General features: G+C 51.6%; 1 protein-coding gene across 3 annotated transcripts in view; it reads left to right on the top strand.

The window, feature by feature from the left end:
• DUSP8 (dual specificity phosphatase 8) overlaps positions 1 to 24,134 on the top strand; it is a 38,516-nt gene that overhangs the window by 8,106 nt on the left and 6,276 nt on the right. For 2 of the 3 annotated variants that reach the window (XM_090140592.1, XM_090140593.1), the window contains exons 2-6: positions 3,331 to 3,725; positions 8,149 to 8,287; positions 21,518 to 21,684; positions 23,477 to 23,636; positions 23,840 to 23,963. In XM_090140592.1, coding sequence (XP_089996718.1) covers positions 3,495 to 3,725; positions 8,149 to 8,287; positions 21,518 to 21,684; positions 23,477 to 23,636; positions 23,840 to 23,963 — 821 coding nt within the window. In that variant the 5' untranslated portion in view covers positions 3,331 to 3,494. Of the gene's footprint in view, positions 1 to 3,330; positions 3,726 to 8,148; positions 8,288 to 15,239; positions 15,781 to 21,517; positions 21,685 to 23,476; positions 23,637 to 23,839; positions 23,964 to 24,134 lie in introns of those variants that run through there. The other variant, XM_031613951.2, reaches the window with a different exon arrangement.

Genomic DNA, 24,134 nt, shown 5'->3' on the forward strand with positions numbered 1-24,134 from the left:
CTTTCAGCATCATCTGTGTGCAGCCTACCTCATGAGGCAGTTCATGGCACCTCCATGTTCTCTGCCAGCAGCCAATCATACCCTATTTCTGGTCTTCAGCTTCATTTTGTGAGTTCAATTCCTTTGCTAGAAGCAGATTTTGGAGGTTCAGCACAGATCTCCAGAAATATTTTGCAGCTGATGAGTAGCAGTGCACCTGAGGTCCTTTGTTCTTTGCTCTTTGCAGACTGGGAGGCTTTTTTTACTGGAAGTATTCCTCCTTTTCCTCTGCATCTTAATCTCTTCTGTTTGCATTTATTTTGAATGGAAATGTGAAACAATGGTAGAAATTGGAACAGGAGTAGGAGAAAAAGAAAGCTCGGAGGAATAGTAAGCTGGCCTGCCCAAGGCAGCAAGGGGAGCAGCTGCTGATCTGGGTCATGGGTGGAGGGAAGGTAGGGATCTCCAGAACACAACCACAGGTGGATATGCCAGTTAGTGAGGTTTGTGATTACTGCAAGGACGTGCTGGCCTTCCTGTTAACATCTCCAAGAGAAACTAGAGCTGTGCCCTTCCTGTAGCCACATATTTCTGCTGGGGCCTTGTGCAAGATGAGAAATTGAGGAAGTGGCCTCCACCTGGGTGACTGTTGAGCCAGGACAGGGGTGCATTCCCATGGTCCTTCCTGCCACAGGGGCGGACTTGGGTCAGGGTGTGTTTGGGGTTTTCTTCTGGCTGACCAGAAGAAGGTCACAGCCAGGGAGACTCCTGGCAAGCAGGTGTCTTAATGCCTATGCATTAAGTCCTCTGCCCAGCTTTCCGTCCCTCAGCTGCAGCATGGCCTCTCCTGCTTTGCTGTCCCCATTCAGCTAAGCCATGTGTCCATCTCCTCATTACGGGCACTCCAGGGAGAGGTGGGATTAAAGGATTATGGTAATGTTCTTCAGGAACACTCGAGAAGATTAAGATGGCTTTAATAAACTGATAAGAGAGGGACGCAGCTATGTTTCTGAAACCCTAACTTAGGCCTCAGGTTAACCTTTACCTCTTGTGCTGGAGGCTGGTCTCTGGTCAGTGTGGTGAAGGAGCAGGTCTCTTACTTCAGCAGTGCTCCTCCATGGCCACGTTCCTTTGCTTTTCCTTGGCATTTGCACTTCAGTTGTCCAAGAGAAAGGCACTATGCAAGTTCAGAAAGACTCAGCTCCTCCTGGGCCTTGAGTCTACCAGTGAGGTTATGGCTGCTTAAGACCGTGCTCAGTTTGTATTTCCCTCCTTGGGCAAGGCTTCAGGAGAGAAGAACGGAACGGGACTACCTTGCACTGCCTCCTTCTACTGACTTCATCCACCCAAGCTCTTGGTCATCTGTCGACACTTCATACGTGAAAAGCCTCTCTCTGAGCAAAGGGGATCAGGAATCTTCTGTTCTTCCCACACCCCCCATAGTTCACCCTTGTTCGTTATCTGAGGAGCAGATACCCTGTTATCCCTGGAGATACAGTACAGCATGTCCAGTCCATTGGATCACTCCTTCCTCTTACTTCAACCTTTCTTTCTTATCCCTCTGCCTCAGCATTATCCCCATCCTTTTTGTCTATCACCTTCCTCTGCTCCCTTTTATTTCTTGGATGTAATTGGAGGAGCCAAGAATTTGCAGCCTGCTGTCCTGATGGGGAAGGGAAGCAGAAAGTGATTTGGGGAGTGGGGTGTGAAAGAAAGATGAAGGGGGGGGGGGAGAAGCTGGCTAATTTGCATCCTTTCTGAGTGCCCCGGCTCTGTAGCCAAGGTACAGCAGGGGGTCTTCTGGCAAGGCGGCAGCAACGTAATGAGGTGTGTCATATCCCAGCAGGGGCCGGCCTCGCTCCCTCTCACACCCCCTAATTAGAACTGTTTCAATTTTTAAGCCCCCCTGGAGGAGTGCTGTGGGGAGGGGGAACTGTGAGCCGCCTGCTGTGGGGCCAGGGACAGCGATACCATAATGCCACGGGGCTGCAAAATGCTTTGTGCCAGAAGGGGCCACCAATATTGCAGCTTTTAGGGGATTTTTCTTTTTTCTCTCTAAGTTGAACAAATGTGTTAGCAGCATGTATGTGTGCAGGGACATCTACCCCCTGCTTTGAAGAGCAGGTCTGACAGCACGGGGAAATACGAGGGCTGCTAATACTGAGGCTGGAGAGCTATAGATGCTGAAATATCCTCATATTCTGTACATCCTTTTCCTGGATGCTGGTTGCATCTTCAAGGTTTGGTGATAGGAAGCAGAGGTTCCTAGTTCAGAGTTGGAATCACTAAAGACCATCTGGTCCATTTCCCCTGCAATGAACAGAGACACCTACACTAGATCAAGTGCTCAGAGCCTTGTCCTGCCTGACCTTGAATGGGTCATCAGCTGAGGCATCCACCACCTCTCTGGACAATCTGTTTGTGTCCTACCTGAGCAACTTTTCCTGGCTGCCCTTGCACCACAGGGGCTTGTGATGTGGGAGCTCCCAAGAACCGCTGCTTGCTCTGAGTAGGGTGACTCATAAACCTCCTGTAGTCCATAGACTAAATCCTGGCCCTGCAGAAGTCAATGAAAATCTTTACGCTGGCCTTTTCAGGCACAGTAGTCATAGTCTTCTTAATTCAGATGCATTAAAGCCTCCATGCAACAGCTTGTGGGTTCTCTCTAAAACGCTTTCTGGAAGAAACAAGAAGAGCCTGGTAATAGCCCTGCTTATTTTCTGAATGGCTGTGGCAGCATTAAAACTTAATGCCATTAAAAAGAGGCCTGCAATGACGTGTGCCATTAAAACCTAAGAAGACTCCCTGAACGGATCATACTTGTTGACCCCATGAGCTGCTCTTGGAGCAAGTTCAGCTGTCCTCGGCTGCTAAGATGGAGCCTTGTATCTCCCACTGTGCATGAAGCCACTTTTAAAGCCTGCACAAGTCAGGTATCAAAAAGCCACACTTTCTAAGAAAGCTTTTTTTTGTGGCTATCTCCTTGTCCCACTCTTCCGAAGGCCAAACTCTAGGCCCGGATTAAGCACCAAGTTAAGATGATAGGGAATGGACCTTAAGTTAAGCCTGGGAAAGTTCAGGTTGGATATTAGGAAAAAATTCTCAGAGTGTTGAGGCACTGAACCAGGCTGCCAATGGAGATGGTGGGGTCACCATCCCTGGAGGTGTTCCAGAGCTATGGGGATGTGGCACTGAGGGGTGTGATTCAGTGAGCACGGTGGGGATGGGTCAGTGGTTGGAGTTGGTGACCATAGAGGTCTCTTCCAATCTTAATGATTCTATGATTCTGTCATTCTCATCTATGTTGTCCTGTCGCCTGACCGGTGTGTATCTACTCTCCTCTCTCCCCAGGTTCAGCACCATGAGTAGGCAGCCTGGGCGTTAGCAGTGTGAGGAGCCCAGCACGGTGCTGCTCCGCTCACACCTTGCCTCGCTGCTCGTCCCCGTGGGGAGAAGGGTGCTGGCAGCCCATCCTGCCCTTCTGCCCCGCTCACCCTAGAGCGGACGGGCCCGTTATGGCTGGAGACAGACTCCCACGCAAAGTGATGGATCCAAAGAAGCTGGCCAGCCTCCTGCGGAACGGAGCGGAGGGAACCTTGGTCATCGATAGCCGCTCCTTTGTGGAGTACAACTCCTGGCACGTCCTCAGCTCTGTCAACATCTGCTGCTCTAAACTGGTCAAGAGGAGGCTCCAGCAGGACAAGGTCTCTATCACAGAGCTCATCCAGCCCACCTCCAAGATGAAGGTATGGAGATATGGGAATAGGGAATGCCTCTTTGCCCCGCCAGGGATATGTATGCTTGCAAAGCCATTTCCTGCAAGGGCAATGTTGTGCAACCTGCACCCTATCCTGTAGCCTGTTGCCTGCCCTCTCTTCTTTGACACTATGGCCACGGGGCTCTACTGGAGGACTTGTTTACAGCCCCCACTCCAGTGACATGCCCTCCCCAGGCCAGTCTAACAGGTACATCAGCCTCAGGAATTGCCCTGTGCTGGCAAACAAGCCCCAAATCCTTCCTGGAGCTGTAAGCTTAATCCCTTGCTAAAAACTCTTCCCCTCCCCTCTGTCATCTCTAACTCCATTCAGGGACATGTAATCCTCCTCCCTTGTGACGCCAGGAGCTCTTATCCGGTGTCATGGCATATTATCTCTCCCAGGCTCCTCTCTCTATCTCTCCCCGTTAAATAATAGAGGTGGCTCTGAGCCATGGCTGCCAGCCGAAATAGCACTGGGTGACCCCGTGGTGGCCCAGGCAGGGTCCTGCCCACCATGAGATGCTGCAATCAGTGAGGCAGTGGAGGGCGCCTTGTCCCCTTTACAACCCAGCGCCTCAGGGTCCCATCACCTCATCCACCCAGCATCCCTGAAGTGGCACATCCCCACTGCAGCACAGCTTTGGCATGGGGACCCTCACCCCTCATTTTGGAGTGATGCTGCCCCATGCCAGCCCACTCCCCCACCACTGCGCTCCTGCTTTTCACATTCCCCAGCTCCTCCCTGCTTGTAATTTTATGGCAAAGCGAGGGTAATTCAGGCGATTAATCAAATGCTGGGCCCAGCTGGAGCCATCTGCGGCGTGTCCCCCCCCTCCTCACCACCCCGCAAAGCCACCGCCGTCCGTATTGGCTGCTGGTGACATCACCCTGCCAGGATCAAGGAGTCGGAAGGGGGGTTTTGGGGGGGGGCGGGCAGCCTTGCTCCAAGCTGCTTCTGTGATGCTGTGGGCTGGGTGCTTTGGAGGGGATTGCAGAGAATGATTCCTGAACGGCTTGAGCCGTTTGCAAATCCCCAGGGGAATAAAGCAGGAATAATCAGTTTTCACGAGCTGGGAGCTAGCGCGGTGCGGCTGCCCTCCTCCCGGCGAGGGTCACCTCTGCAGTGGCCGCTGTCACGTGGAGAGGCAGCAGCAAAAGCACTGCGACTTTGTAGGGGGGGAGCAGGAGGAGGATGGGGAGGGGGTGCACGAAGAGTTAACATCAGCTGATGCCATTCTGCCTGCAAGGCTGCAGCTAAGCAGCTGCAGAGATGCCGCAGCAGGCGGCAGTGGCTCCCAAAGGATGCTCCTGCACCAATACGGATGGCTCTTGTCCTGGTTCTGTCCTGCTGAGGACTGTCCCCAACCTTCACAGCCATCCTGGGACTGCCAGTGTCTCTATGGAAGGAGCAACTACCTCCTCCCCACTCCTGCATCTTTACGCAGCTGTCCATCCTTACATGGGGATGTGGTGCCTAACCCTATCCGGGTGGGGACAGGGAGGGATAGGGGCATGGCTGGCGCTGGGAGCAGATGGCAGGAAGGGTGACATCAGTGGTGCGATTGTCCGGCCCCATTATTCCTCCTGACGGGCCTCCCGCCCTCCTCCTGTTTCCTGTTCTCGGCCAGGGCTGCCAAGACAAAGGCAGCTGGGAGCACTGCCGTGTACCCAAAAGGATGGGGTGCTGCCGAAAGCCCAGCTCAACACGCTCCTTCTCTGCTTGTGCAACCCCAAAAATCTCAGCCCCGATGGGCATCAGTCACCTTTTGCCCATCTCTCAATTGAGCAGCACTGTTTTCCATCCGATGTGACAGAGGGTGCTGCTCACAGCTCTTTGGGATGCTGTGGTCTGGGGGGTAACAGCAAGCGCAAATCTTGGGAAAGCTCTGCTTGCTGGGAAAGAAGAAAAGGGGAAAATCAATATCTCTTTGTCCTTTCATTGCAGTATGCCTATCACCTGCCCTGGAAGCGGGGATGTATCTGAGCCAACCCTCCCTGAGCCCTGACGTGTGCTGTATTCCCATTATACACACACGTTTTCCCCAGGAGCTGCATGACTGGAACAGAGCTGTGGCCCGCAGTCTGGGCTAAGGAACTGCAGCACTTATCCATTTCCCAGCGAATTACTTTTATGTTTTTATTTTATTCCAAGGAATTCCAATTATTACAGCAATAGTCTTCCTTGGCACAAAAATGCTCTACCTGTACTAGTTTTGTTTTCAAATCCAATGCCAACTGGAACCATTCAGCTCCTCAGAGCCATTACAGGGGAAGAGGCTGTGGGAAATTCTTGCTTGGGGGTTCATTTTGAGTTCTGGAGGGAAATGCTGAAAAGTTCACTCCTTTAAGATCTTCTCAGAAAGTCTTCCCACATCTTGACCTGTTCCCTCTTCCCAAAACGCAGCTGTGTCTGGGAATGGCTGTAGCAGTGGTTCAAGACATGACAGCAGTCTACCAGGGCTGTGGGGATGTGTATTTATTTACCGGAGGAGCCCAGCCCTGGAAGCAGCTGCTTTGCTCTAGGGAAAGCCAGGGCTTATTTCTGAGCCCCGTGCCCGGCTGCTTTTTATGTTTATGGAAGTGGTGTTATTTCAGTGGAGTGATTCACTGTGTTTTGAAACAATATGTGACTGAGATGTTTGGAGTAATTGGGATAATAGGAATACCTTGCTCTTATCTTAGCCCAGATCACCTGGAGGGCTCGGACTGTCCTGCGTGACAGATAAGTGCCATTTGGAGACATGAACCCACTCAGTGCCCAGAACAAAATGAGGAGATGCACGTGAGAGATACCACTGGGGGAGGGATGGGCTCCCCAGGAATGCCCAGTGGGTTCTCCAAAGGTGATGCTCCTTCAAGGCGTGGGGACAGAGCTGAGTGACTTGGTGGGACCATAGCACCTGTGGTAGGAAATGGTTGGTGGTTGGACTCAATGATGGTGATGAACTCAATGATGGTTTGACTGAATGATAGCTGGACTTGGTGAGGGTTGGACCTGATAATCTAGAAAGCCTTTCCCAACCTAGATGATTCTAGGGTTGTGTGAAATACCTGTTCTATCTGAGCCACGGGACTGGAAATGCCAGCACTTTCATGTGTGATGTGTCATGAATCCTTCCTTTCATAATGCATGTTTTTCTTCAAGTCAGGCTTTCCCCCCTTCCCATTTCCACAGCCCTTGCCCCACCACGCTGGGTATTTGTTTCTGACGCTGGGCCATGCAAGGCCAGTGCTTGTTTGGCATTTACATTGAGTGAAACCTTATAACTTTAATAAGATGTAAACCGTGTCACACATATCTGCCGTTGCTCAGCAACCCTGCAGTAATGGCCAAAACAAAGCCTCCCCATGCAGAGGGAACACTAAATCCTATTGTGGGATAATTCTGCTCGGCCAGAGCTGTTATCTCCCGTGATGCCCCCCGTGGCCATCCTGGACGGGGTGAGAGACCCTGCCCAATCCCCTCCTTACCTCACTTTTGGGGAGATGCATTTGTGGTGCTTCAGGTTGGGTTTTCAGGACAGCATACTGTGGTGGAGAGCAAAGAAAGCCATGAAGAATGTCAATGGCACATCCAGAAGTGGCCACTGATTTTGCTCACCTTACGCAATTTTCAATGTCTTATTTTAAATTTTCCATCCTTTCCTCTTCTCTCTCCCTCTGTCACTTCCTTTTCTTTCCTCCCTTCATCCTGCTGACCCATGTGGCCAAATTTGCTTCCCAGTGCCCCACTGATTTCCAATGGCTGTTCTCAGCCCTGCAATGAGTGGTGCACTCTGTAAACTCCGTGTGCACTGCAGTTTTATTGGGATGCAACTCCCATTTCAGGGCAGAGGAGAAACTGCATGGGATGTCAAAGTGGCCCAGCTGCTGCTTTGTTACAGCTTGAGGGCTGGATCTGCTTTGGGAAGATGTCTGCACACCTCAGGGTGCTGCAGGAAACTTGCCCTAGGGACTGGGGGCATATATTTTGAGCATCATGTTTGTGGTTGTGTTACTATCTATAGCAAGTCAACGGTGATGAGATAGGGCAAGCAAATGATAGAGTAAAAGAAAGGGAATGTTTATGAGTGCAGCCCAGTTCAAGGAGTCTCATAATGAGGTTCTGATCCTTACTGAAGAGATATGCATGGGGAGGGTTGTGCTGATCACCTGAATGGGATGCAGCAGCTCCAATTCTCTCATTTCACCGGGAGTGCAGTGGGGCATCACACCAGAAAGGCTTCCTGTGCATGGGGGGAGAATGACTGGGTGTTATGGCTGGTGTTGATGTTGGAGTACTCGTTTACATCTGTGGGGCAGACACAGATGTGCAGTACCCAAACCACAGTGGTTGTGTCCCCCCGCAGAACACCATGTGCAGAAGTGAGTCTGGAGTTTCTCTAATGCCAGTTTTTTGCTATTCCTCACAGGTGGAGGCAGAGGAGCACCAGGACGTGGTGGTCTATGACCAGAGCACACGGGACGTGACCGGCTTGGCTGCTGACAGCTTCCTCTCCATTCTCCTGGGCAAGCTGGACAGCTGTTTCCACAGTGTCTCCATCCTCACAGGTAGGATCAGAACCTCTCAAGGGCAGCAGCAGTGATGATGCTGGTGGTGATGGGTGATGGTGGTGCTGTTGCACTGTAGGATGATGGTCCCCTTGGTGTGGCTCTGTGTTACCATTTCATTTGGTGCTTATGCAGTTATTGTGGATTTATGGTGTTGTGACCATATGCTCTATGATGAGAGTGTTACACTGAAGGGAAAGTTGAAGCTGCCTCTAATTCTGGTGGCTGGGGCACTGCCTGGCTGGCTACTTCCAACCCAAACCATTCTGTGATTGTATACTTGGGGTAAATGCCGTTAAACCAGAGTTGTGGTGGGGGGAGCAGAGGAATGATGGGAATAAAGCACCCAGGTCTGACAGTCTGAGGATTTTAAAGGCAAGCAAGGACTATGGAATCATGCTAAAGATGATTAGCACGGAGCTATATTGAGACCACCGTCCAAGGTTTTCATGGTGTACCCAGGGCACAGCTTGGTGCATGATGCCAAAATGGAGAATGCAGATTTGGTCATGTCCTGGAGGGAGTCTGCCTTGTCGCTGGGATGAGTCAGGAAGAGCCTTTGTTGTAGACCTAAGAAAATGCCGTGCTCTGGTCCCTTGTAAGGATGATGTCACTCACTGACACCCAGCCCATGCAAGCAAATGAGCATCCCTGGTTTTGACAGCCATCTCTGTTCTCCCTGGATGTGGCACCAAAGACCCCCATGCAGGTTTGTGTCTGCCTGCACCAGGTGTGAGATGAAGTTTAAGACCCCAATTAAAACCCGTTTACAGGCTTCTCAGACCTTCCCTTCCTCCCTGCTTTCCCCCTGCTGAAGTCCTCAAAGAACTGCATTCCCGACTGGTAATTGCTGAGGTTTTGGCAAAGCCTCTGCTGCTCCCTGTGCCTCAGGATGGCAAGCAGCACGGCCTGGAGCCTGCTAATGGGGAATGCAGGCTGCTAATGCATGGAAAAAAAAAAAAGAAAAAAAAAAAGGAACTGAAATGTAGCACACTGGGTCATGGCTGCTGAGTTTTATATGGAAATCATGACTCAAAAACACTGCTGAAAGCATCCAGAGGGAGGCTGGGCACGCTTTCTGACACACGCAGTTTCCTCCTTGCTGTAATGTGGGCAGCAGCCGGGATATTTTTGACCCAGGTCTGCAGTGCCTGGGAGGTCTGAAGGGGATGTATGTGAGGCCAGAGCCTGACCCCTTGCCAGGCTCAAGCTAGGGCCCTCCCTGCCTTACAATCAGGTATGCATCCTACTAAGGCATCGGGTTCCATCCTGATCTTGCCCTCATCCATGTGGCATCTCTACTCCTTGGTCTGAGAAGATGGGGGAGCACGAAGAGCCTTCAGCCCAGGCACCTCATCCTGCTCAAAGCCATCCTGCTGCTACCCTTTCTCCCCATCCCATCTGTGGCAGTGGGCATGCACTGAAATTTGGAAAAACCCAGAGACTTGCTAAAAGATGCAGGCAACTGGATCCTAGGCATCCCCAAACCAGTGTGCCCACCCTAAGCAGCCCCAAAGCCATTTGGGATCCCCAACTTGCATTGTCCAAAGCAGGGACAGGACCCAGGAGTCCCAAGTTGGGTGGCTTCAGGCTCATTGGTTTTCATTTGTTTCAATGTCCCAAAACATCACACTTGGTCCTTGTTGTTCATTGATCCTGTTTAAATCAATCTACCTCAGAGCAGCTGGTGGGGCTGGGGTAAAGCTCCAGGAACTGAGGTGGCAGGAGTGAGGGCAGGGGCTCCTCAAGGGTTAACAGCCCCAGAGCAGCAATTCCAGCAGGGCTCGGAAGGAGGAATCTGAGTCAATTATTCCCAGTCTTGGAAATCATCATCATCTCTTCTTTCTCCACCTCCCCCCCCCCCTTTTTTTTTTAATTGTGTAAGTATAAATAGTGCTGCTTGCTGCCCTCCATCCGTGGGAGCAGAAAGCCTGTTGATTTATATGGTTTTCCTGACATCACATGAAGTGGTGGAAAACTGAATGGAGCCAACATTTTTCCTGCATTACGTAATGCCCCCTCCCTCCCTTCAAGCCCAGCTTTGCTATTCCTGCAGGAGCCTGACTGTTCTTTAACCTTTGTTTATTTCAGCACAAACCCTTGCTTTTTTTCTTTGCTTTTTTTTTTTTTTTTTTTTTTTTCCCTTTGCAAACCCCTGCTTTGTTTTTATTAGCAGCCATTATCTGTTTATGAAGCGGCAGCAGTCTGGCTCCATCGGTTGCTGATGGCTCCGGCAATGGCAGCCCTCATGCTGGAGCCCAGCCAGTGCTGTGGTGCTGAGCATCTCTGGGTGCTGAGTGTCAATGCTCCTCCGAATGAAAGCAAACAAAGCCCAATCTCCCCAGCCTCCTCCACAGCTCAGCAAAGCAGTGGGTGAGGGCTTGGGATGCTCCTCCAGATGATGACTGCACAAAGCAGGGCTCCGGTTCCTCAAAGGAGATGGCATTTGACTTCCTTAGGGATGTTCCAGTTTCTCACTGGTGCCAGTATGGAGCGAGTAGGATGCTGGTGGAGAGCCTTCAGCTTTATCTTTGCAGTATCGCACCGACCTGAAACTGGCCCCTCGCTTGCTGAGCTCTGGTCATGAGCTTTTCATCTGGCTCGAGAGCACATGTGAGATCATCTTCGCCCCCCTGCCCCCTCTCCGTTTGTACCAATTCTTCAAGGAATGTTTAAATTTTCCAGTCCTGTTCTTTCTAAATTTGGAGCGTCTGTTTACTCCCAGGATTTGGAAAGAATGTAACAGTATCATCAGTGAGAAATCCCTCCCAGGACTCTCCATCCTCCACCAACCAGCCTTCTCGGCACTACTGGTTCTGGCCCAGGTCTTCTCCAGCCTGGCAGTGCTGTGGCCAGGGACAGCGATGGCATTTGGTTTCAGCTCTTGGTCTTCCCCATTGAAGGTGTTGGGTTTTCTTGGGCAACCTCTCCAGTGGAGTACAAAGCTTGGGTGTGTCCTATTTTTGCTGTATGGTGAGCAGGGGGAATGGTTTTAAACTGAGACAGGGGAGGTTTAGCTTAGGTATTAGGAGGAAGTTCTTCACATAGAGGGTGGTGATGCACTGGAACAGGTTGCCCAAGGAGGCTGTGGATGCTCCATCCCTGGAGGCATTCAAGGCCAGGCTGGATGTAGCTCTGGGCAGCCTGGTCTGGTGGTTGGCAACCCTGCACATAGCAGGGGGGTTGAAACTAGATGATCATTGAGGTCCTTTTCAAACCAGGCCATTCTATGATTCATTCTGATTCTATGAGATGAGATTTGTATTGGAAGCTTCATCTTCTTGGTGAGGTCATTCCCCTTCCTAAGGGGTGACTGTTGCCCTCCCCAAGGAGCTGAGAAGCAGAGAGGAGGAAAGGCTCTCTCTCATCATCATCACTAAAGTGTAATGATGGCTGCAGAGTTGTAACCGTATGGTGATCTTGACCTGGAGGGGGCTGATCTCATTCACAAGCCCACAGCAACTATTGAGGAGGTTTGAGAATGAGGGAATTTCATATAAATCTACTAAAGCCAGGTGACTTAAGAGCAGACAAAACATACAGTGAAAAAAAGGAAAAAAAAGGGAATTTACATTGCAAAAGCTACCGAGTACCAGCTGTGCTCAGCATTGGCTGAAACAAGGGCCTGGGGGAAGGTGATTAAAAAAAAAAAAAAAAAAAGCACTTTTTCAGAGGTGTGGTGTTAGGGGTTTTTGTTTTGTTTTGCTTTTTGTTATTGCTGCATTGGGACAGTCCTAAAATGAGCTTGAAAAATATCATCTGAAACCAGAAGGAGAAAATACCCCAAGCACACATATTTTTGGGTTTAGCTCAGAAGATGGAAGGTGGCAAAGGCAGCTCTCTTTATTCCGTGCTTGCGGGTGGGTTTGGTTCCCACAGAACCTCTGCCAGGCATGTGGGTCTGAGGATGCTCGTGGAGGCCAAGTGTGAGGGCTGGCTCAGGAACCCTTTGATTGCGAGGTCTGAGAGCATCTGTGAGCCTACAGAGTGAATCCAGCAGATAGATCCACACGTGTTTTCCTCCAAAGCTTGTCTTCACTCCCGTGAAGAAACAAAAGAGGACACATGGACAAGCGCACCAAGTGTCCCAGAGGTAATCACACCCTGCTTTCCTCAGGAGCTCAGTGGTGGTGCACAGGGGGTTACCTGCAGTGACTCTCTTCTTTTGCCTGCCTTTAAATGCCAGATGTTCAGAGAGCTGGATGCAGAGCACTGACTATGTGGGACCACAGGGCAGGATGCTGCAGTGCTGGCTGCATTTGGGATCGTCTTCAGGCCCAGTCACCCAATCCAGAGGGTTGAGGTGGCCCCTTCTCACGCCACCACCAGGGCCAGGAGATGCCTGTAAGGGTTTGGGCTCCCTTGGGACCATCGACCACATCCCTGGGAGGGGTTAAGCCAGGTCATGTATGTGTGAGCTGATTGTATTCCAGACCTATGCTCTAAACCTCCCCGTTTAGCAGCGCTGTCGTCAGACAACTTGTTTTTCCGATTCTATAATTACCCCATGGAGCTTCCCTTCCCCCTCCAGGCTGCGTTTTCAACATTTGGACCCAGAAAAGGCGAGTAAAACGGGGCAGGGGGAGGAGATGGGGCTACAGAGGAGCAGCCCACCGGTTGCTGAGACTTCAGAAATCATCGTGTAATTTCATTTCTCATTGCTGGAAAGCTGCAGGGAGGAAAGAAACTTCCCCAGGAGGAGATTGCAATGGGCAGGAACCCATGCCCGGTTATGATTTCCTTCCTTCTGAGAAACCTGCCTCCCCTTTTCCTGAGGCCTTGGCCTCCCACATGCAAAGGTCGGCGATTGCGGTTCTTACCAGGTCCTGGTGCTGGGTGGGGAGAGGAAATGCTGGCTGTAGCCCAGAGGAGCACAGGCAGGAGGGAGCAGAGAGTAGGGCTGTGCCTGGGGAAAGGTGCCCGCAGGTCTGCTGCCTGGACCTGGTGGAGAAAGAAGGCTGCATTCATATGAGAGTAGGAGGTACGTGGGTCAACATCCCTGAGTAGAAAACTGGATCTAAATGCATCTTGAAATAACTTGTGCCTAGGGCCCTTGCAAGCCTGAGTGAGTCCAAACCAACTGGCAACCACAAGAGAGCAAGGGAGGGCGAGTGCATGCTTGTGTTCTGCTTGGGGGGCAGGTTGATGATGGCACTCCCAGCTTCACCACCTGCCTACTATTGCCCCTCTGCATGGTCTGGTGATGACTTTCACCCCAGAGGAGTTCTAAATGTCCCTGGAAGAGTTCAAGAAATGTACAGACGTGGCACTGAGGGATGTGGTTCAGTGGGCACGGTGGTGACAGGTGATGGTTGGACTAGGTGATCATAGTGGTCTTTTCCAGCCTTAATGATTCCATGGTTCTATGAAATGCGCTGGGTGTCAGGTGAACAGAACTGCCCACCAGCAGGGAGATGCCAACGGAATTGGTGGTGGAGCTGGCAATGCTACAGCATTGGTGGAGGCAGCTCCATCGCCAGCAGTTGTTCATGCTGCCTGCCAGCATCTCATGTGTCCCTTTTCCCTGGGAATTGGTGGAGTCAACATTCCTGGAGGTGTTCAAGAAACGTGGAGATGTGTGTCAGTGCCACATGGTCCATGGGCACAATGGGGATGGGTTGATGGTTGGACTAGATGGTCTTAGTGGTCTTTTCCAACCTTAATGATTCTATTCTATTCTAATCTGCACCCTCCACTGCAAAGGTGGGGATGCCAAATGCAGGGCCACTTCCGTGAGCATTGGCACCTTGGGCATCACAGGGAGCTGCTGCAGGAGCTGCTCACTGACCATTGGTTTTGGGAGAATGTGGCTTCTCTCTCTTCCAGGCTCGCTGGAAGCATGCTTTGAATTTTCTCCAACCTCTGCCCCACATCTGATAATCATCAAGCCATATTTGTTACAACAACAAGGCTCATTAGGAGGCAGGCTCCGCTGGGGTGGGAAGGGGGGAGGGGAAAGCACTTAGTTAATGCCGATGACCTCATCTCATGTGATGTCATTCAAAGGAAAAACACTGAAGTCACTCGCATATGGCTCAGCCTGGGGTTTTTCAGCCTATAAAGCTCCAGATTTTCAAAGGCACAATGCATGCCCCCTCCCCCCTTCCCCCCCCCTCGCCTCCTCCGCTTACTATAATCCTGAATGATTTTCTGGAGGCCTGGGCTCAGACCAATAAACTCGCAACAAGCAGCGTGGAGACATATTAAGGAGTCTCACAGGTGGGAAACGGGGGATGTAAGTAATTCTCTCCCCCAGGACAAATGGAAAGCAGAATATGCACCAGTCCCAACCTGCCTCAGAAGTCCTCATGCAGAGAAAGAGCCCATCGGGATTGGGGAGGACTATTCATTAATGCCACCTCTTGCTGTGCTTTTGGAAGCATCTCCTGCAACTCATGGTTTTGCTTCTCCAGACTGGTGCAGATAGTTCTGGAGTGAGCCATGAGCAGTCCATCACAGATGCCTTTCTCCTCCTGTTGTTTGAGACCACTCTGGGAAGGGCATTCCTCGTGGCCAAGGGACTTAGGGGCAGGAGCTGAGGATGAGGGAGGAAGAAGAGCTGGCAGCGGGGGCCCAGACTCTGCCATGCAGCAGTTGCCTGTTATACACCAGAAGATAATTGTATCTTTCTGCCTCAGTTTCCCCTTGGAATGGAGGTGGTGGTATTTCCCTTCCCCATGTTTGGGTTCCGAGCTACCCATCCTGTGGATGTACATTGTTCCTGGGGCATGTGGAAGGGGCACAGCCATGGGGTACCCACCGACAGGGTGCAGGGATGAGAGCCGGGGCACAGCCGTAGTCACAAACCTGTTTCCTTCCCGGCGCCTTCCTCCCTCCAACCCCCTGTCCCCAAATTAACCCAACAGTACTAAAACCAGCGGGCTGCTCGTGTCCTCCCGCAGCAGCTGCAGGGGGGGAGCGTGGCCGCATCCTGCGAGGAGGGCGGGAGGAAAAAGAGCTGTTGCGCCTTTAAGCAGCGAGCAAAGCATATGTCAGGCGCGCAGCCCCTGAGTTGTCCTGCGTGTCTGTGTGCTGAGTAAGGAATGCGGTTGCATGCCTGACCCGTTAGCTATGAGCCGCCGTGGTGGATGGATCAGCGGGGCTGCTGCTCATGTGCTGAGCTCATTCAGGCTGGAGCGGGAGCTGCACGCGCAGGCAGCCAGCGCAGCGCAGGCAGGGGAAGGGGCAAAGCTGCCCCCCCCCCACCACCACCCCCAGCCCATCTTTTCTCTTTTTAGCTTCTTCTGAAAGCTGGCGCAGGGGGAGGCTCTGAGGGCTGCTGATTCGGCGAGGTGGCGTAGGGTTTTTTCGGCCCGCCAGCTGTTGTTTTGTTAGGGAGAGAGGTGCCCCCGCGAGCAGCAGCTCGGCTGCCTGGATGCCTGTGGACGTGATGCTCGCTCCCTCCGAGGACCAGTTCTGGACAGACGTGCATGAGGGGCAGATGAAGCTGAAAATAAGGGTGCGGAGGATGAAGGAGAGCAGGGACATGCGAGGTTTGTCAGGCGGCCGGCTCCTTGCCTCGCGATGCGGACGGAGGGGGCGGCGGGGGGCAGCCTGGCCCCGGCTCTACGCGGGGATGGAGATGGGGAGCGCAGCGCGATACAAAGAGAGCGGGCAGCGGTGAGACTGAGGCGACGAGGAGCGAGAGCACGCAATGGGCAGAAGCCATTTGGGAGGCGGCGGGATGCGAGCGGGCGATGCGCGGATGAGGGGTCCGTCCCTCGGGTTTCCCCTGCGGTCCCTGAGGATGCCGCATCCCCGGTGAGGGGGAGCGGTGCGGGGCTGAGGGTGGGTGGGGGCAGAGAGGTGTGCGGGGAGCGATGGATGGAGCGGCACTGCGGCTGCCGGCGGAGCCATTTCGCTTCACTCGTGGTGCTGCTGCATGCCCAGCTGTGGGTTGGTTGCTTTCAGCGAAGGGTTTGGCAGCTTATTGCTGTGCCGGGTGAAGGACGGGCAGAGTAGGGAGATATTAACTGGAGCAGCTTAAAAATCTGCCGAGCCTGGGATGACCTAGATTGCCGAACGGTTGAATCAAGAAACTTCCCCTCCATCACCACTTAAAATGGGAGCCTGCTAAAAGTGCTTGACAGGTTTTTGTGGCACGAACCGCATAACCCAGCGATGGTGTCATTAGTAATAAGTCAGTCCTGGAAATGACACATTTTCCTTTACATAGAACGAGTAAGGTCGGTCCAAAGCAGCACAGTCACTGGAGGGAAATGAAGCCCAGCAGCTCTGGGAGCGTGTCCGTGTTTGTGTGGGTGGAGGGCTTCCTTTCTGCTGCTTTTCCTTTTTTTTTTTTTTTTTTTTTTTAAGGAAGTTCTCTGCTTGTGCTGTATGAGCAATGAGGTGGGGGTCCTGACCTGGGGGACTGATCCCCAAGGTCTGCTGGGGGTGATGCTCGGGGAAATGGGGAATTCATGTGAATCAGGAACAGGGCTGATTCATCGGCTTTCTCATCGCACCCGCTTGGAAAATTAAAAAGGAGCCAGCAATACAGGTGATGAAATGTAGAGCTGAATGAAGGGAGGATGAAAGCAGAGCCTGAGCTGGGGAAAGCACAAGGGCTGGGCAGGATGAAGGGAGGGTGGCAGTGCAGTGTGTGATGGGAGAAAGCAGATAGCTCCTCCATTGCACTGAGATGGGTGAAAGCAGGAGCTGGAGAGGGCCCATATGCGTGGCTGGCTGTGGTATATCTAGGAGGGCTGTGCAGGATTGGGCTTAGCAATGATGAGTGCAGAAAGCGTGCTTTGCAGTGACAGGCAGTACAGCAGGGAAGCAGCTCGTCCATTGCTGCAGCCAGGCGATGGCAGCTGGCCAGGATGCAGAGCAGTGGGAATTCACCCAGTGAGACAGCACCGGGCATCACTGCTGTAAGAAACAGCAAGGGGATAGCAGGGGGAAAACTCAACCACTGGCACCAGGAAGCTCTGAGGAAACCGGGAGCTTCCCAGCGTGCAGTGAGTAATGGTGACAGTAAGCAGCATTGCATCACAGCACCCGGCTCAGCTCCCACCCAGCACAAGCAGCAGGGAGCCGACGCTTCACAAGGAGGGATTTTCCCAGCGGCTTGGAGGATGACATGTACTGTGCCTGGCCCCCCTGCCACCCTTCTTTCCATTCAACCTGCCATTGAGGCAAGGTTCTTGTAACGTTCCCAGCTCTTGTCAAAATCTCCCAGAATCCCATTTTGGAGGCTGCTCGGCTGCACCCCAGCCCAGCACTGTTGAGATGTGTGCTGGCGCGTGTGCCTGCTGCCCCTTGCCACGTGCCACCCTGGCAGCGGCTGCCAGCACCGCAGGCATCTTAATGAGAGCTGGGCAGAGCCTCTCTCAGCCTCCTCTTGGGAGGTTTGGGAGGGGTTAGGGGTCTTCAGCACAGCATGGCAGCATCTCTACGCTTACTGGTCTGTTAGCTGATAGGCACTGGGGCTGTGCCAGACTGCTGCAAAGGCTCTGGCACCTGCTCAGAAACCCCCAGCAGCTTCTTAATGTTTGCTATAGGTACGGTGAGGGTAAAGAGGGCTGTAAAGCACCTCTTTAACACCTGCTGTGGCTCTCCTGCTTGCTCCTGGTCTTGGGGCTTGCAGCTCTGGCTGGCTGCTGCAGAATGGTGACACGGTGCAGGAACATATCGCTTCTTCCCTGTCTCCTTTTGGGCAGGCTGATGTGTTTTTCCCAGAGTTGGGGACAACATCTGAGGCTGGAAAACAGATGAGGTGTCGCTGCTGTCCACACCATAAGCTCCATTTCCAAATGCTGGTGATAGGAGAATGGTTGGACTGGATAATCTTAGAGGTCTTTTCCAACCTTGTTGATTCTATGATAAAGTGACAATGGAGAGGTCCCTGGTGTCTCTCTCACCCTCTGGTGTTATCCATATTCCTGGCACCAATACAGGAGCTCTTTGTTCCCGACAAATCCACCTTCACTTGAAAGCTGTTTGATGCACAGCAGGGAGAGCCTAGTGAAGATGAAGGTGGACGTGGGATAGCAGTGTGGGACTTCTCCCCTCCCCTGCTGGACACCAGATACTACCCCATCTCCAGGGCCATGCAGCAGGGCTGCAAGTGATAATGCCCAGGATTATTTCTCTGGGGATATTACTGAAATCCCCCAACATTTAGGGGTTGTTTTCACCCCCATCTCTCCCCTGGTGCTGCTTCATGGCTTCCTGCTTTGCCAGAAGCCCCTCACCAGCAAGCAAGGCCATGGAAAAACATCAAGAAGACCCATAAGCACCAACATATATCAGATAGAACTCCTTCCTGACCCTAATTCTCCATGTACCCAGAGGAAGGAAGACCACTGGGCTCCACTGCTCTCTCTGAACAAAGGCTGGGGTGTGCAGCCTGGGATGCAAAGGGGAAAGCCCAGGTATTGGTGGGAGCACTGCCAAGGACACTCACCGCCTTTGGGATTGTTTGGAAGAGCTGCTTTGCTTTCTAAAAATGCAAGGCATGCTGGAGCAGCTGGCACAGGCGGGGTGAGTACTGCTGCGGGGTTGGACCAGCAGTGGGTACCCATCTCTAGGGTTTCCCCTGAGCAGCTGTGAGAGGGGTGGAGAGCGTGGGGGAAATGAGGACAGGAGGGATGGAAGCGCAGCTGAAGGAGATTTGCTTGGGGCCAACGAGTGGCCTATGCCCCCACTGCTGCTTCCCATGCAGGGGAGGCCAAGGGGGAGAAGGCAATGCCTGCGTGTCCCAGCCTGCTGTAGCGATGAGGTCACCACACGCTCATGGCTTTTGAAGAGGGATCTGAAGCTGGAGGCAGCCTCAGGCGACTGTTGATGGGTAGGAGCAAAAGTGAGAGGCTGGGGAACAGAGCACTGCTCTCTCATGCTGTACGTGTGCCCCGCTCCCCATAAACACACTGAGTTTCTCTGGAAACCCCCCACATCATTGTGCACAAGTCAAATCCGTGTCCTATTACACCCTGCACGCTTGCAGAAGGCACGCTTTCTTCACCATGCAAACCTTTATCCCCCAGCTTCTCCCCACGTGTGCCTGCAGCTCGAGTGGGGCAGCGACACGTGTGCAGGGTGCTGATTTACACTCCTTGGCAATGGGGACGCGGCACCAGGGTGAGTGGTAACCAGAGCTGCACTGCACCTGTGCTGGGCCTCCTTCTTTTGCTGTGATTTAATGTCCCAGTTGAGAGGTGATGTCATTTCAGAGGGAGCCAGAGAAGAGGAAGTGCTAGAGAAGATGATAAGGTGCTTTAACTCTTTGCCTCCCGACTCAGCCAAGTTTTAAAGCTGAGCCTTGTGTTAGCCACCAGCCAGGGAAATGTAAGAGAGAGGAGGAAGATTGGCTGGAGGACGTCTTCTGGGGTTGATGCAGGAGCTGCTCCCCTGGAGGAGGCTGTAACTTATAAGATGCAAGGAGATGGTGATGGAGGATGGAGTGAGTGTGATTTCATGCCCTGCTCTGATTTCCAGAAGTTTCCTGCAGAAGAATCAGCAGAACTACTACAAAATCCTGGAGAAGGTATACTGAGCATGCCAAGCCTGCCCTGCTTCCAAGAGGAGAGGCTGAGTGGAGCAGTCATTAGTAAGGGCTCATTAAAAGGACTCATTCCATTGCAGAGATAGGCAGTAGTGTTGAATCCTGTGGTGCTAGATCCAAGATAGGAACTTTCAAAAGGAGGGTCCCAGTCAAACCCCGGAGTCTTCACTGCCCTTTGGGTGATGTACTCATTTTTTATGATTGGGAAGACCTCTGGGAATGTTGGTTGGGCTGATATAACCCAAGGTGCCCCCTATTACAAAGATGTACTGCTCAGCTGTCGTCTTCTGGGAGGGAATGAGGTTGGGCCACCATCTTACTGTACCCCAGGGAATAGGATCACTGTGCAAGAGAAGTCATCGTAGTCTTCCAGTGCTGGCAAATAATGTTCCATTTTTCCCTTTCCACATTCTGTATTTGGTTGCGTTGTGACTGCACACAACGGTAGAGGCTGCAAGCTCAGATCCCTTTTCAAGCCACACCATTAACTGTAGCTGAGTCTTTCACACTACAGAGCACGACTCCACAAATCGAGATAACCAGTGCCCTTATGTGACCATGCATGATGTGCAGCAGTGCTTTGTGTTGCTACAGCAATGCTCGCTGCCAAAGCCTCTATTCCTGCCTCATGAGCAGGAAATTGTCTTTGGGGCAGGTTTGTTCCCATTTAGACCATGCATTTGATGGTGCCAGACACCATACCATTGTCAGATGCCACCTATTGCAGCCCTGGCTGGGCATTTTCTCGATAGTGGGCTTTGATATGCTGAGATGGTATGAGTAGGTTGTTGCAGAACACTGGGCACAGCTTGCTGTCATGTTCACCCAGGTCAGACTGTGAAAAATGGTGAGGAAATCTGTTCAAGATAAATTAGATTTCTCCCCTTCTGGCAAAATGTACATTGCAGACCCCTCTACAATTTTGCAGGCTCCCTTTTCTAATTAGTGCCACCGTGCAAACCGGGCCAGCCTTTGGCTATTAGAAAGGCAGGAAATCTGTGCATGATATCGCTGCCAGACTGTGAGCCAGCTCGAGTGCAATGGCCTACAGGTAGCCATGTGGTACTCTGGTCAGAAATCCCAGGCTTGGGCTTGTTCAGCAATAGCCCATCAAGTCTTCCTGCCCTAGTGTTTTTTACTAGCAAAAAGTGACCCTAGTTATCCCCAGAGGGTAAGCAGGTTCCTGTCATTTGTCTGGATGAAGCTGTGAAAGGCAGGAGGCAATGCAAGGTCGTTTCAAGTTGCACCAGAGGAGGTTTAGATTGAACCTTTGGAGAAATTTCTTTATGGAGAAGGTGATCCAGCATTGGGGTGGGCTGCCCAGGGAAGTGGTGCAGTTCTCATCCCTGAGAGGTACTGAAAATGTGCGTGGATGTGGTGTTAAGTTTAGTGATGGAACTTGGTAACTCAGATTAATGGCTGGGCTTAATGGTCTTGAAGGTCTTTTCCAAACCTACATGATTGTATGATTCTAAGTTACCTCACATGTGCATTAATATCCAGCTGCAGCAGGAAAAAAAAAAGAGCTGGCTCTTCTGTGTGTGTGTGGCACAGTCATCGCAATGTGTCTGCACTGGTTAACAATGGTTGTTGGATTTTTGTTCTGCAAAGCTCTGCACTCATCATGGGCAATTATCACCATTTCATCCCCAGCCCTCCAGGTGACAAGTACTGCTGGTCCCGGACTTGCTGCTGTGAGCTCAATGCCCCTGTTTTCTCTGCAGGAGGCTTTGCCACCTTCTCATCCTGTTTCCCGGGGCTCTGTGAGGGGAAGCCAGCTGCCATCCTGCCGATGAGCATCTCCCAGCCCTGCTTGCCTGTGGCCAATGTCGGCCCCACACGCATCCTGCCGCATCTCTACCTGGGCTCCCAGAAGGATGTCCTGAACAAGGTACAGCCCCATTGCAGAGGTGTGTCTGCCCTGTCCTGTCTAGGAGAGGGCTGGGTGGTAACTCCTCCAGCTATGAAGAGAGTAGAAGTATGGGGATGGGCAGCTTTGGCCAGGGGCTTGTTCAGGAGACTCAGAAGTGGGCAAAATTTGGCTAGGGGGAGGGAGGAGAAAGGAGGGATACTGCACTTTTGAAGTGCTGGAAGGACAGCATCATGATGTCATGGCAGGCAAAGAATTTTGTTTAAAGGGAAAATAACAGCAAGAAGAAAAAAAGAGGAATTGCAGCTAAAATGCCACTGGCAGGAGGGAGCCAGACAAACATTCTTGCTCAGGGCAGGAGTGCATAGAGGGACCAGGAGAGCAGAGCAGGATAGAGACAGAAAGGAGGGAGAAAAAAAAACATATAGGGAGTAGAATGAAATGAAGGAGAAAAATGCCAAGAATGTGAGCTTAGAAGCTGGCTGGCTCTGTGGAGCCAAGGCTGGGTTCTGTGGAGCCTGCTGGGGACAAGCCCCTCTGTGAGCTGGGGTGGGGAGGGACTGGCCACCAGACAGCCACAGACAAAATCTCCTGAGGGCCAATGTCAGCCAAGAAAATTTATGGTTTCCTTTCCTCCCCACCTCCTCAGAGGGTTTTGTTTATCTTTTGGAGCTGTGTTTTCTGCCAGCACTGCAGTGTGGTGGCCAGAAGATGCTCCATTCGTAGGCAGCAGAGTGGGGTCAAGTGCAGAGGTCACATAAAGGCAATGCTTCTCCTTTCCAAAACGTTGAAAGGCACACTGCACATATGGAAGGATTCCTCTACTCACAGATTTATTTTCTCCTCCTGTTTAATTCTGCATCTTCTCTGAAATAGTTGAGGTCAGGCAGCTGACACAGGCATTCTCCATTCTTATATGCAACATGCCCTTGGTTGTACAGGCAATACGTAATCAGGTGGGAAGGGGAAAGGACAGCCAGGAATTCTGTGTCAGCAACACATGTAGATGAAGCTGTCTTTGTCCTGGGAGGGAGAGAATGGAGCTTGGTGCATTTAAAGCAGTATGCACCCAGCAAACCAGTTCTGTAGGAGATAGTCCATGGGTCACCCCTTTATTGCAATATTTCTTCTGACCCTTGTTATCTTGTCATTTTATTGACTCAAATACAGGCAGTGATGGTGGTCACTGAGTGACTGAAGCAAAAAGTCACAAAAAAAGGGGCCCAGGTTCACTCCAGAGTCAAAAAGAGGAAAAAGATGGTTCCTCTCAAGTGGATGTTCTGAGTTATAAGTCACTAAAGCCTGAAATGAGCCTCTTGTAGGCTGAAATGCAGCACAGTTTAGTAAAGAACTGTGAACAACTAATAAGACTGTAAGAACTCCCAGTGCTTTTCAGTGTGGGTTGAAAGTAAAAAAAAGAGTTGACATTGGTTAGCATGGAGCGCTACTGATAACCAACTTGATTGGTGAGGTACCACTCCTCTCTCAGTGGATACTTTCTAAACTTTCAATAAGACTTTTCATTGGTTTCCTTTCTTGCTTTCTCATATGGAACACCTTTCCAGAATTCTTTGATCAGGCTGAGGTACCAAAGTAAAGATCTGCTGAGTTACAAACCTGCACCATCTAAATGGGCACATCTCTCTCAGCCAGTCTGTGCTGATCATCAGTTAGGTAGCATCAGCTGATTGATCAGTTGGGTCAAGGAGCCAGCAGAAGACCCATAGGAGCAAATATTGGGATGGCTAACAGCCAGGAGTGCGTGGAGAAGCACAGAACTCAGCCGATCCTTCAATTCCTTCTCTCCCACCAGGACTTGATGACACAGAATGGGATAAGCTATGTCCTCAACGCCAGCAACTCCTGTCCCAAGCCAGACTTCATCTGTGATAGTCACTTCATGCGCATTCCTGTCAATGACAACTACTGTGAGAAGCTGCTTCCCTGGTTGGATAAATCCATTGAATTTATTGGTGAGCTTTCATTATAATAATTACAGACCCATCGGGTAGCCCTCGAAATCTGGTCTCTTTTCCTGTTTTCCACAGCCTATTCCCAGCAGCTCTTCTCCTTTCACACACAGGAGCTGAGGGTTGGGGATAGAGGCCAGAGTTGTTTTGCACAATATTTCTGATCATATCAATGTTTTCTCTCTGTTTTCTCTACTGTGCTCCAGACAAGGCCAAGGTGTCCAGTTGCCAAGTGATCGTGCACTGCTTGGCAGGGATATCCCGGTCAGCCACCATCGCTATCGCCTACATCATGAAGACCATGGGTATGTCATCCGACGATGCTTACAGGTGAGCATTCCCCAGAGGACAGGGAGGGGTTGTGCTGGTGTGCCTCAGTCCAGGGAAGGAAAGCAGCCTGAACCCAGAAGGGGAGAGTGGTTGCTTCTTGAAGTTCTGTCTTGCCTTGGCTAAGTGCTGGTGAAACCAAACCAAAACATTCCTTCACATAGTGCATGCAAT

This window comes from Phasianus colchicus, chromosome 5 (assembly GCF_987193195.1).
Source record: "Phasianus colchicus chromosome 5, bPhaCol1.hap1.1, whole genome shotgun sequence".
In the NCBI taxonomy this organism is placed as follows: domain Eukaryota; kingdom Metazoa; phylum Chordata; class Aves; order Galliformes; family Phasianidae; genus Phasianus; species Phasianus colchicus.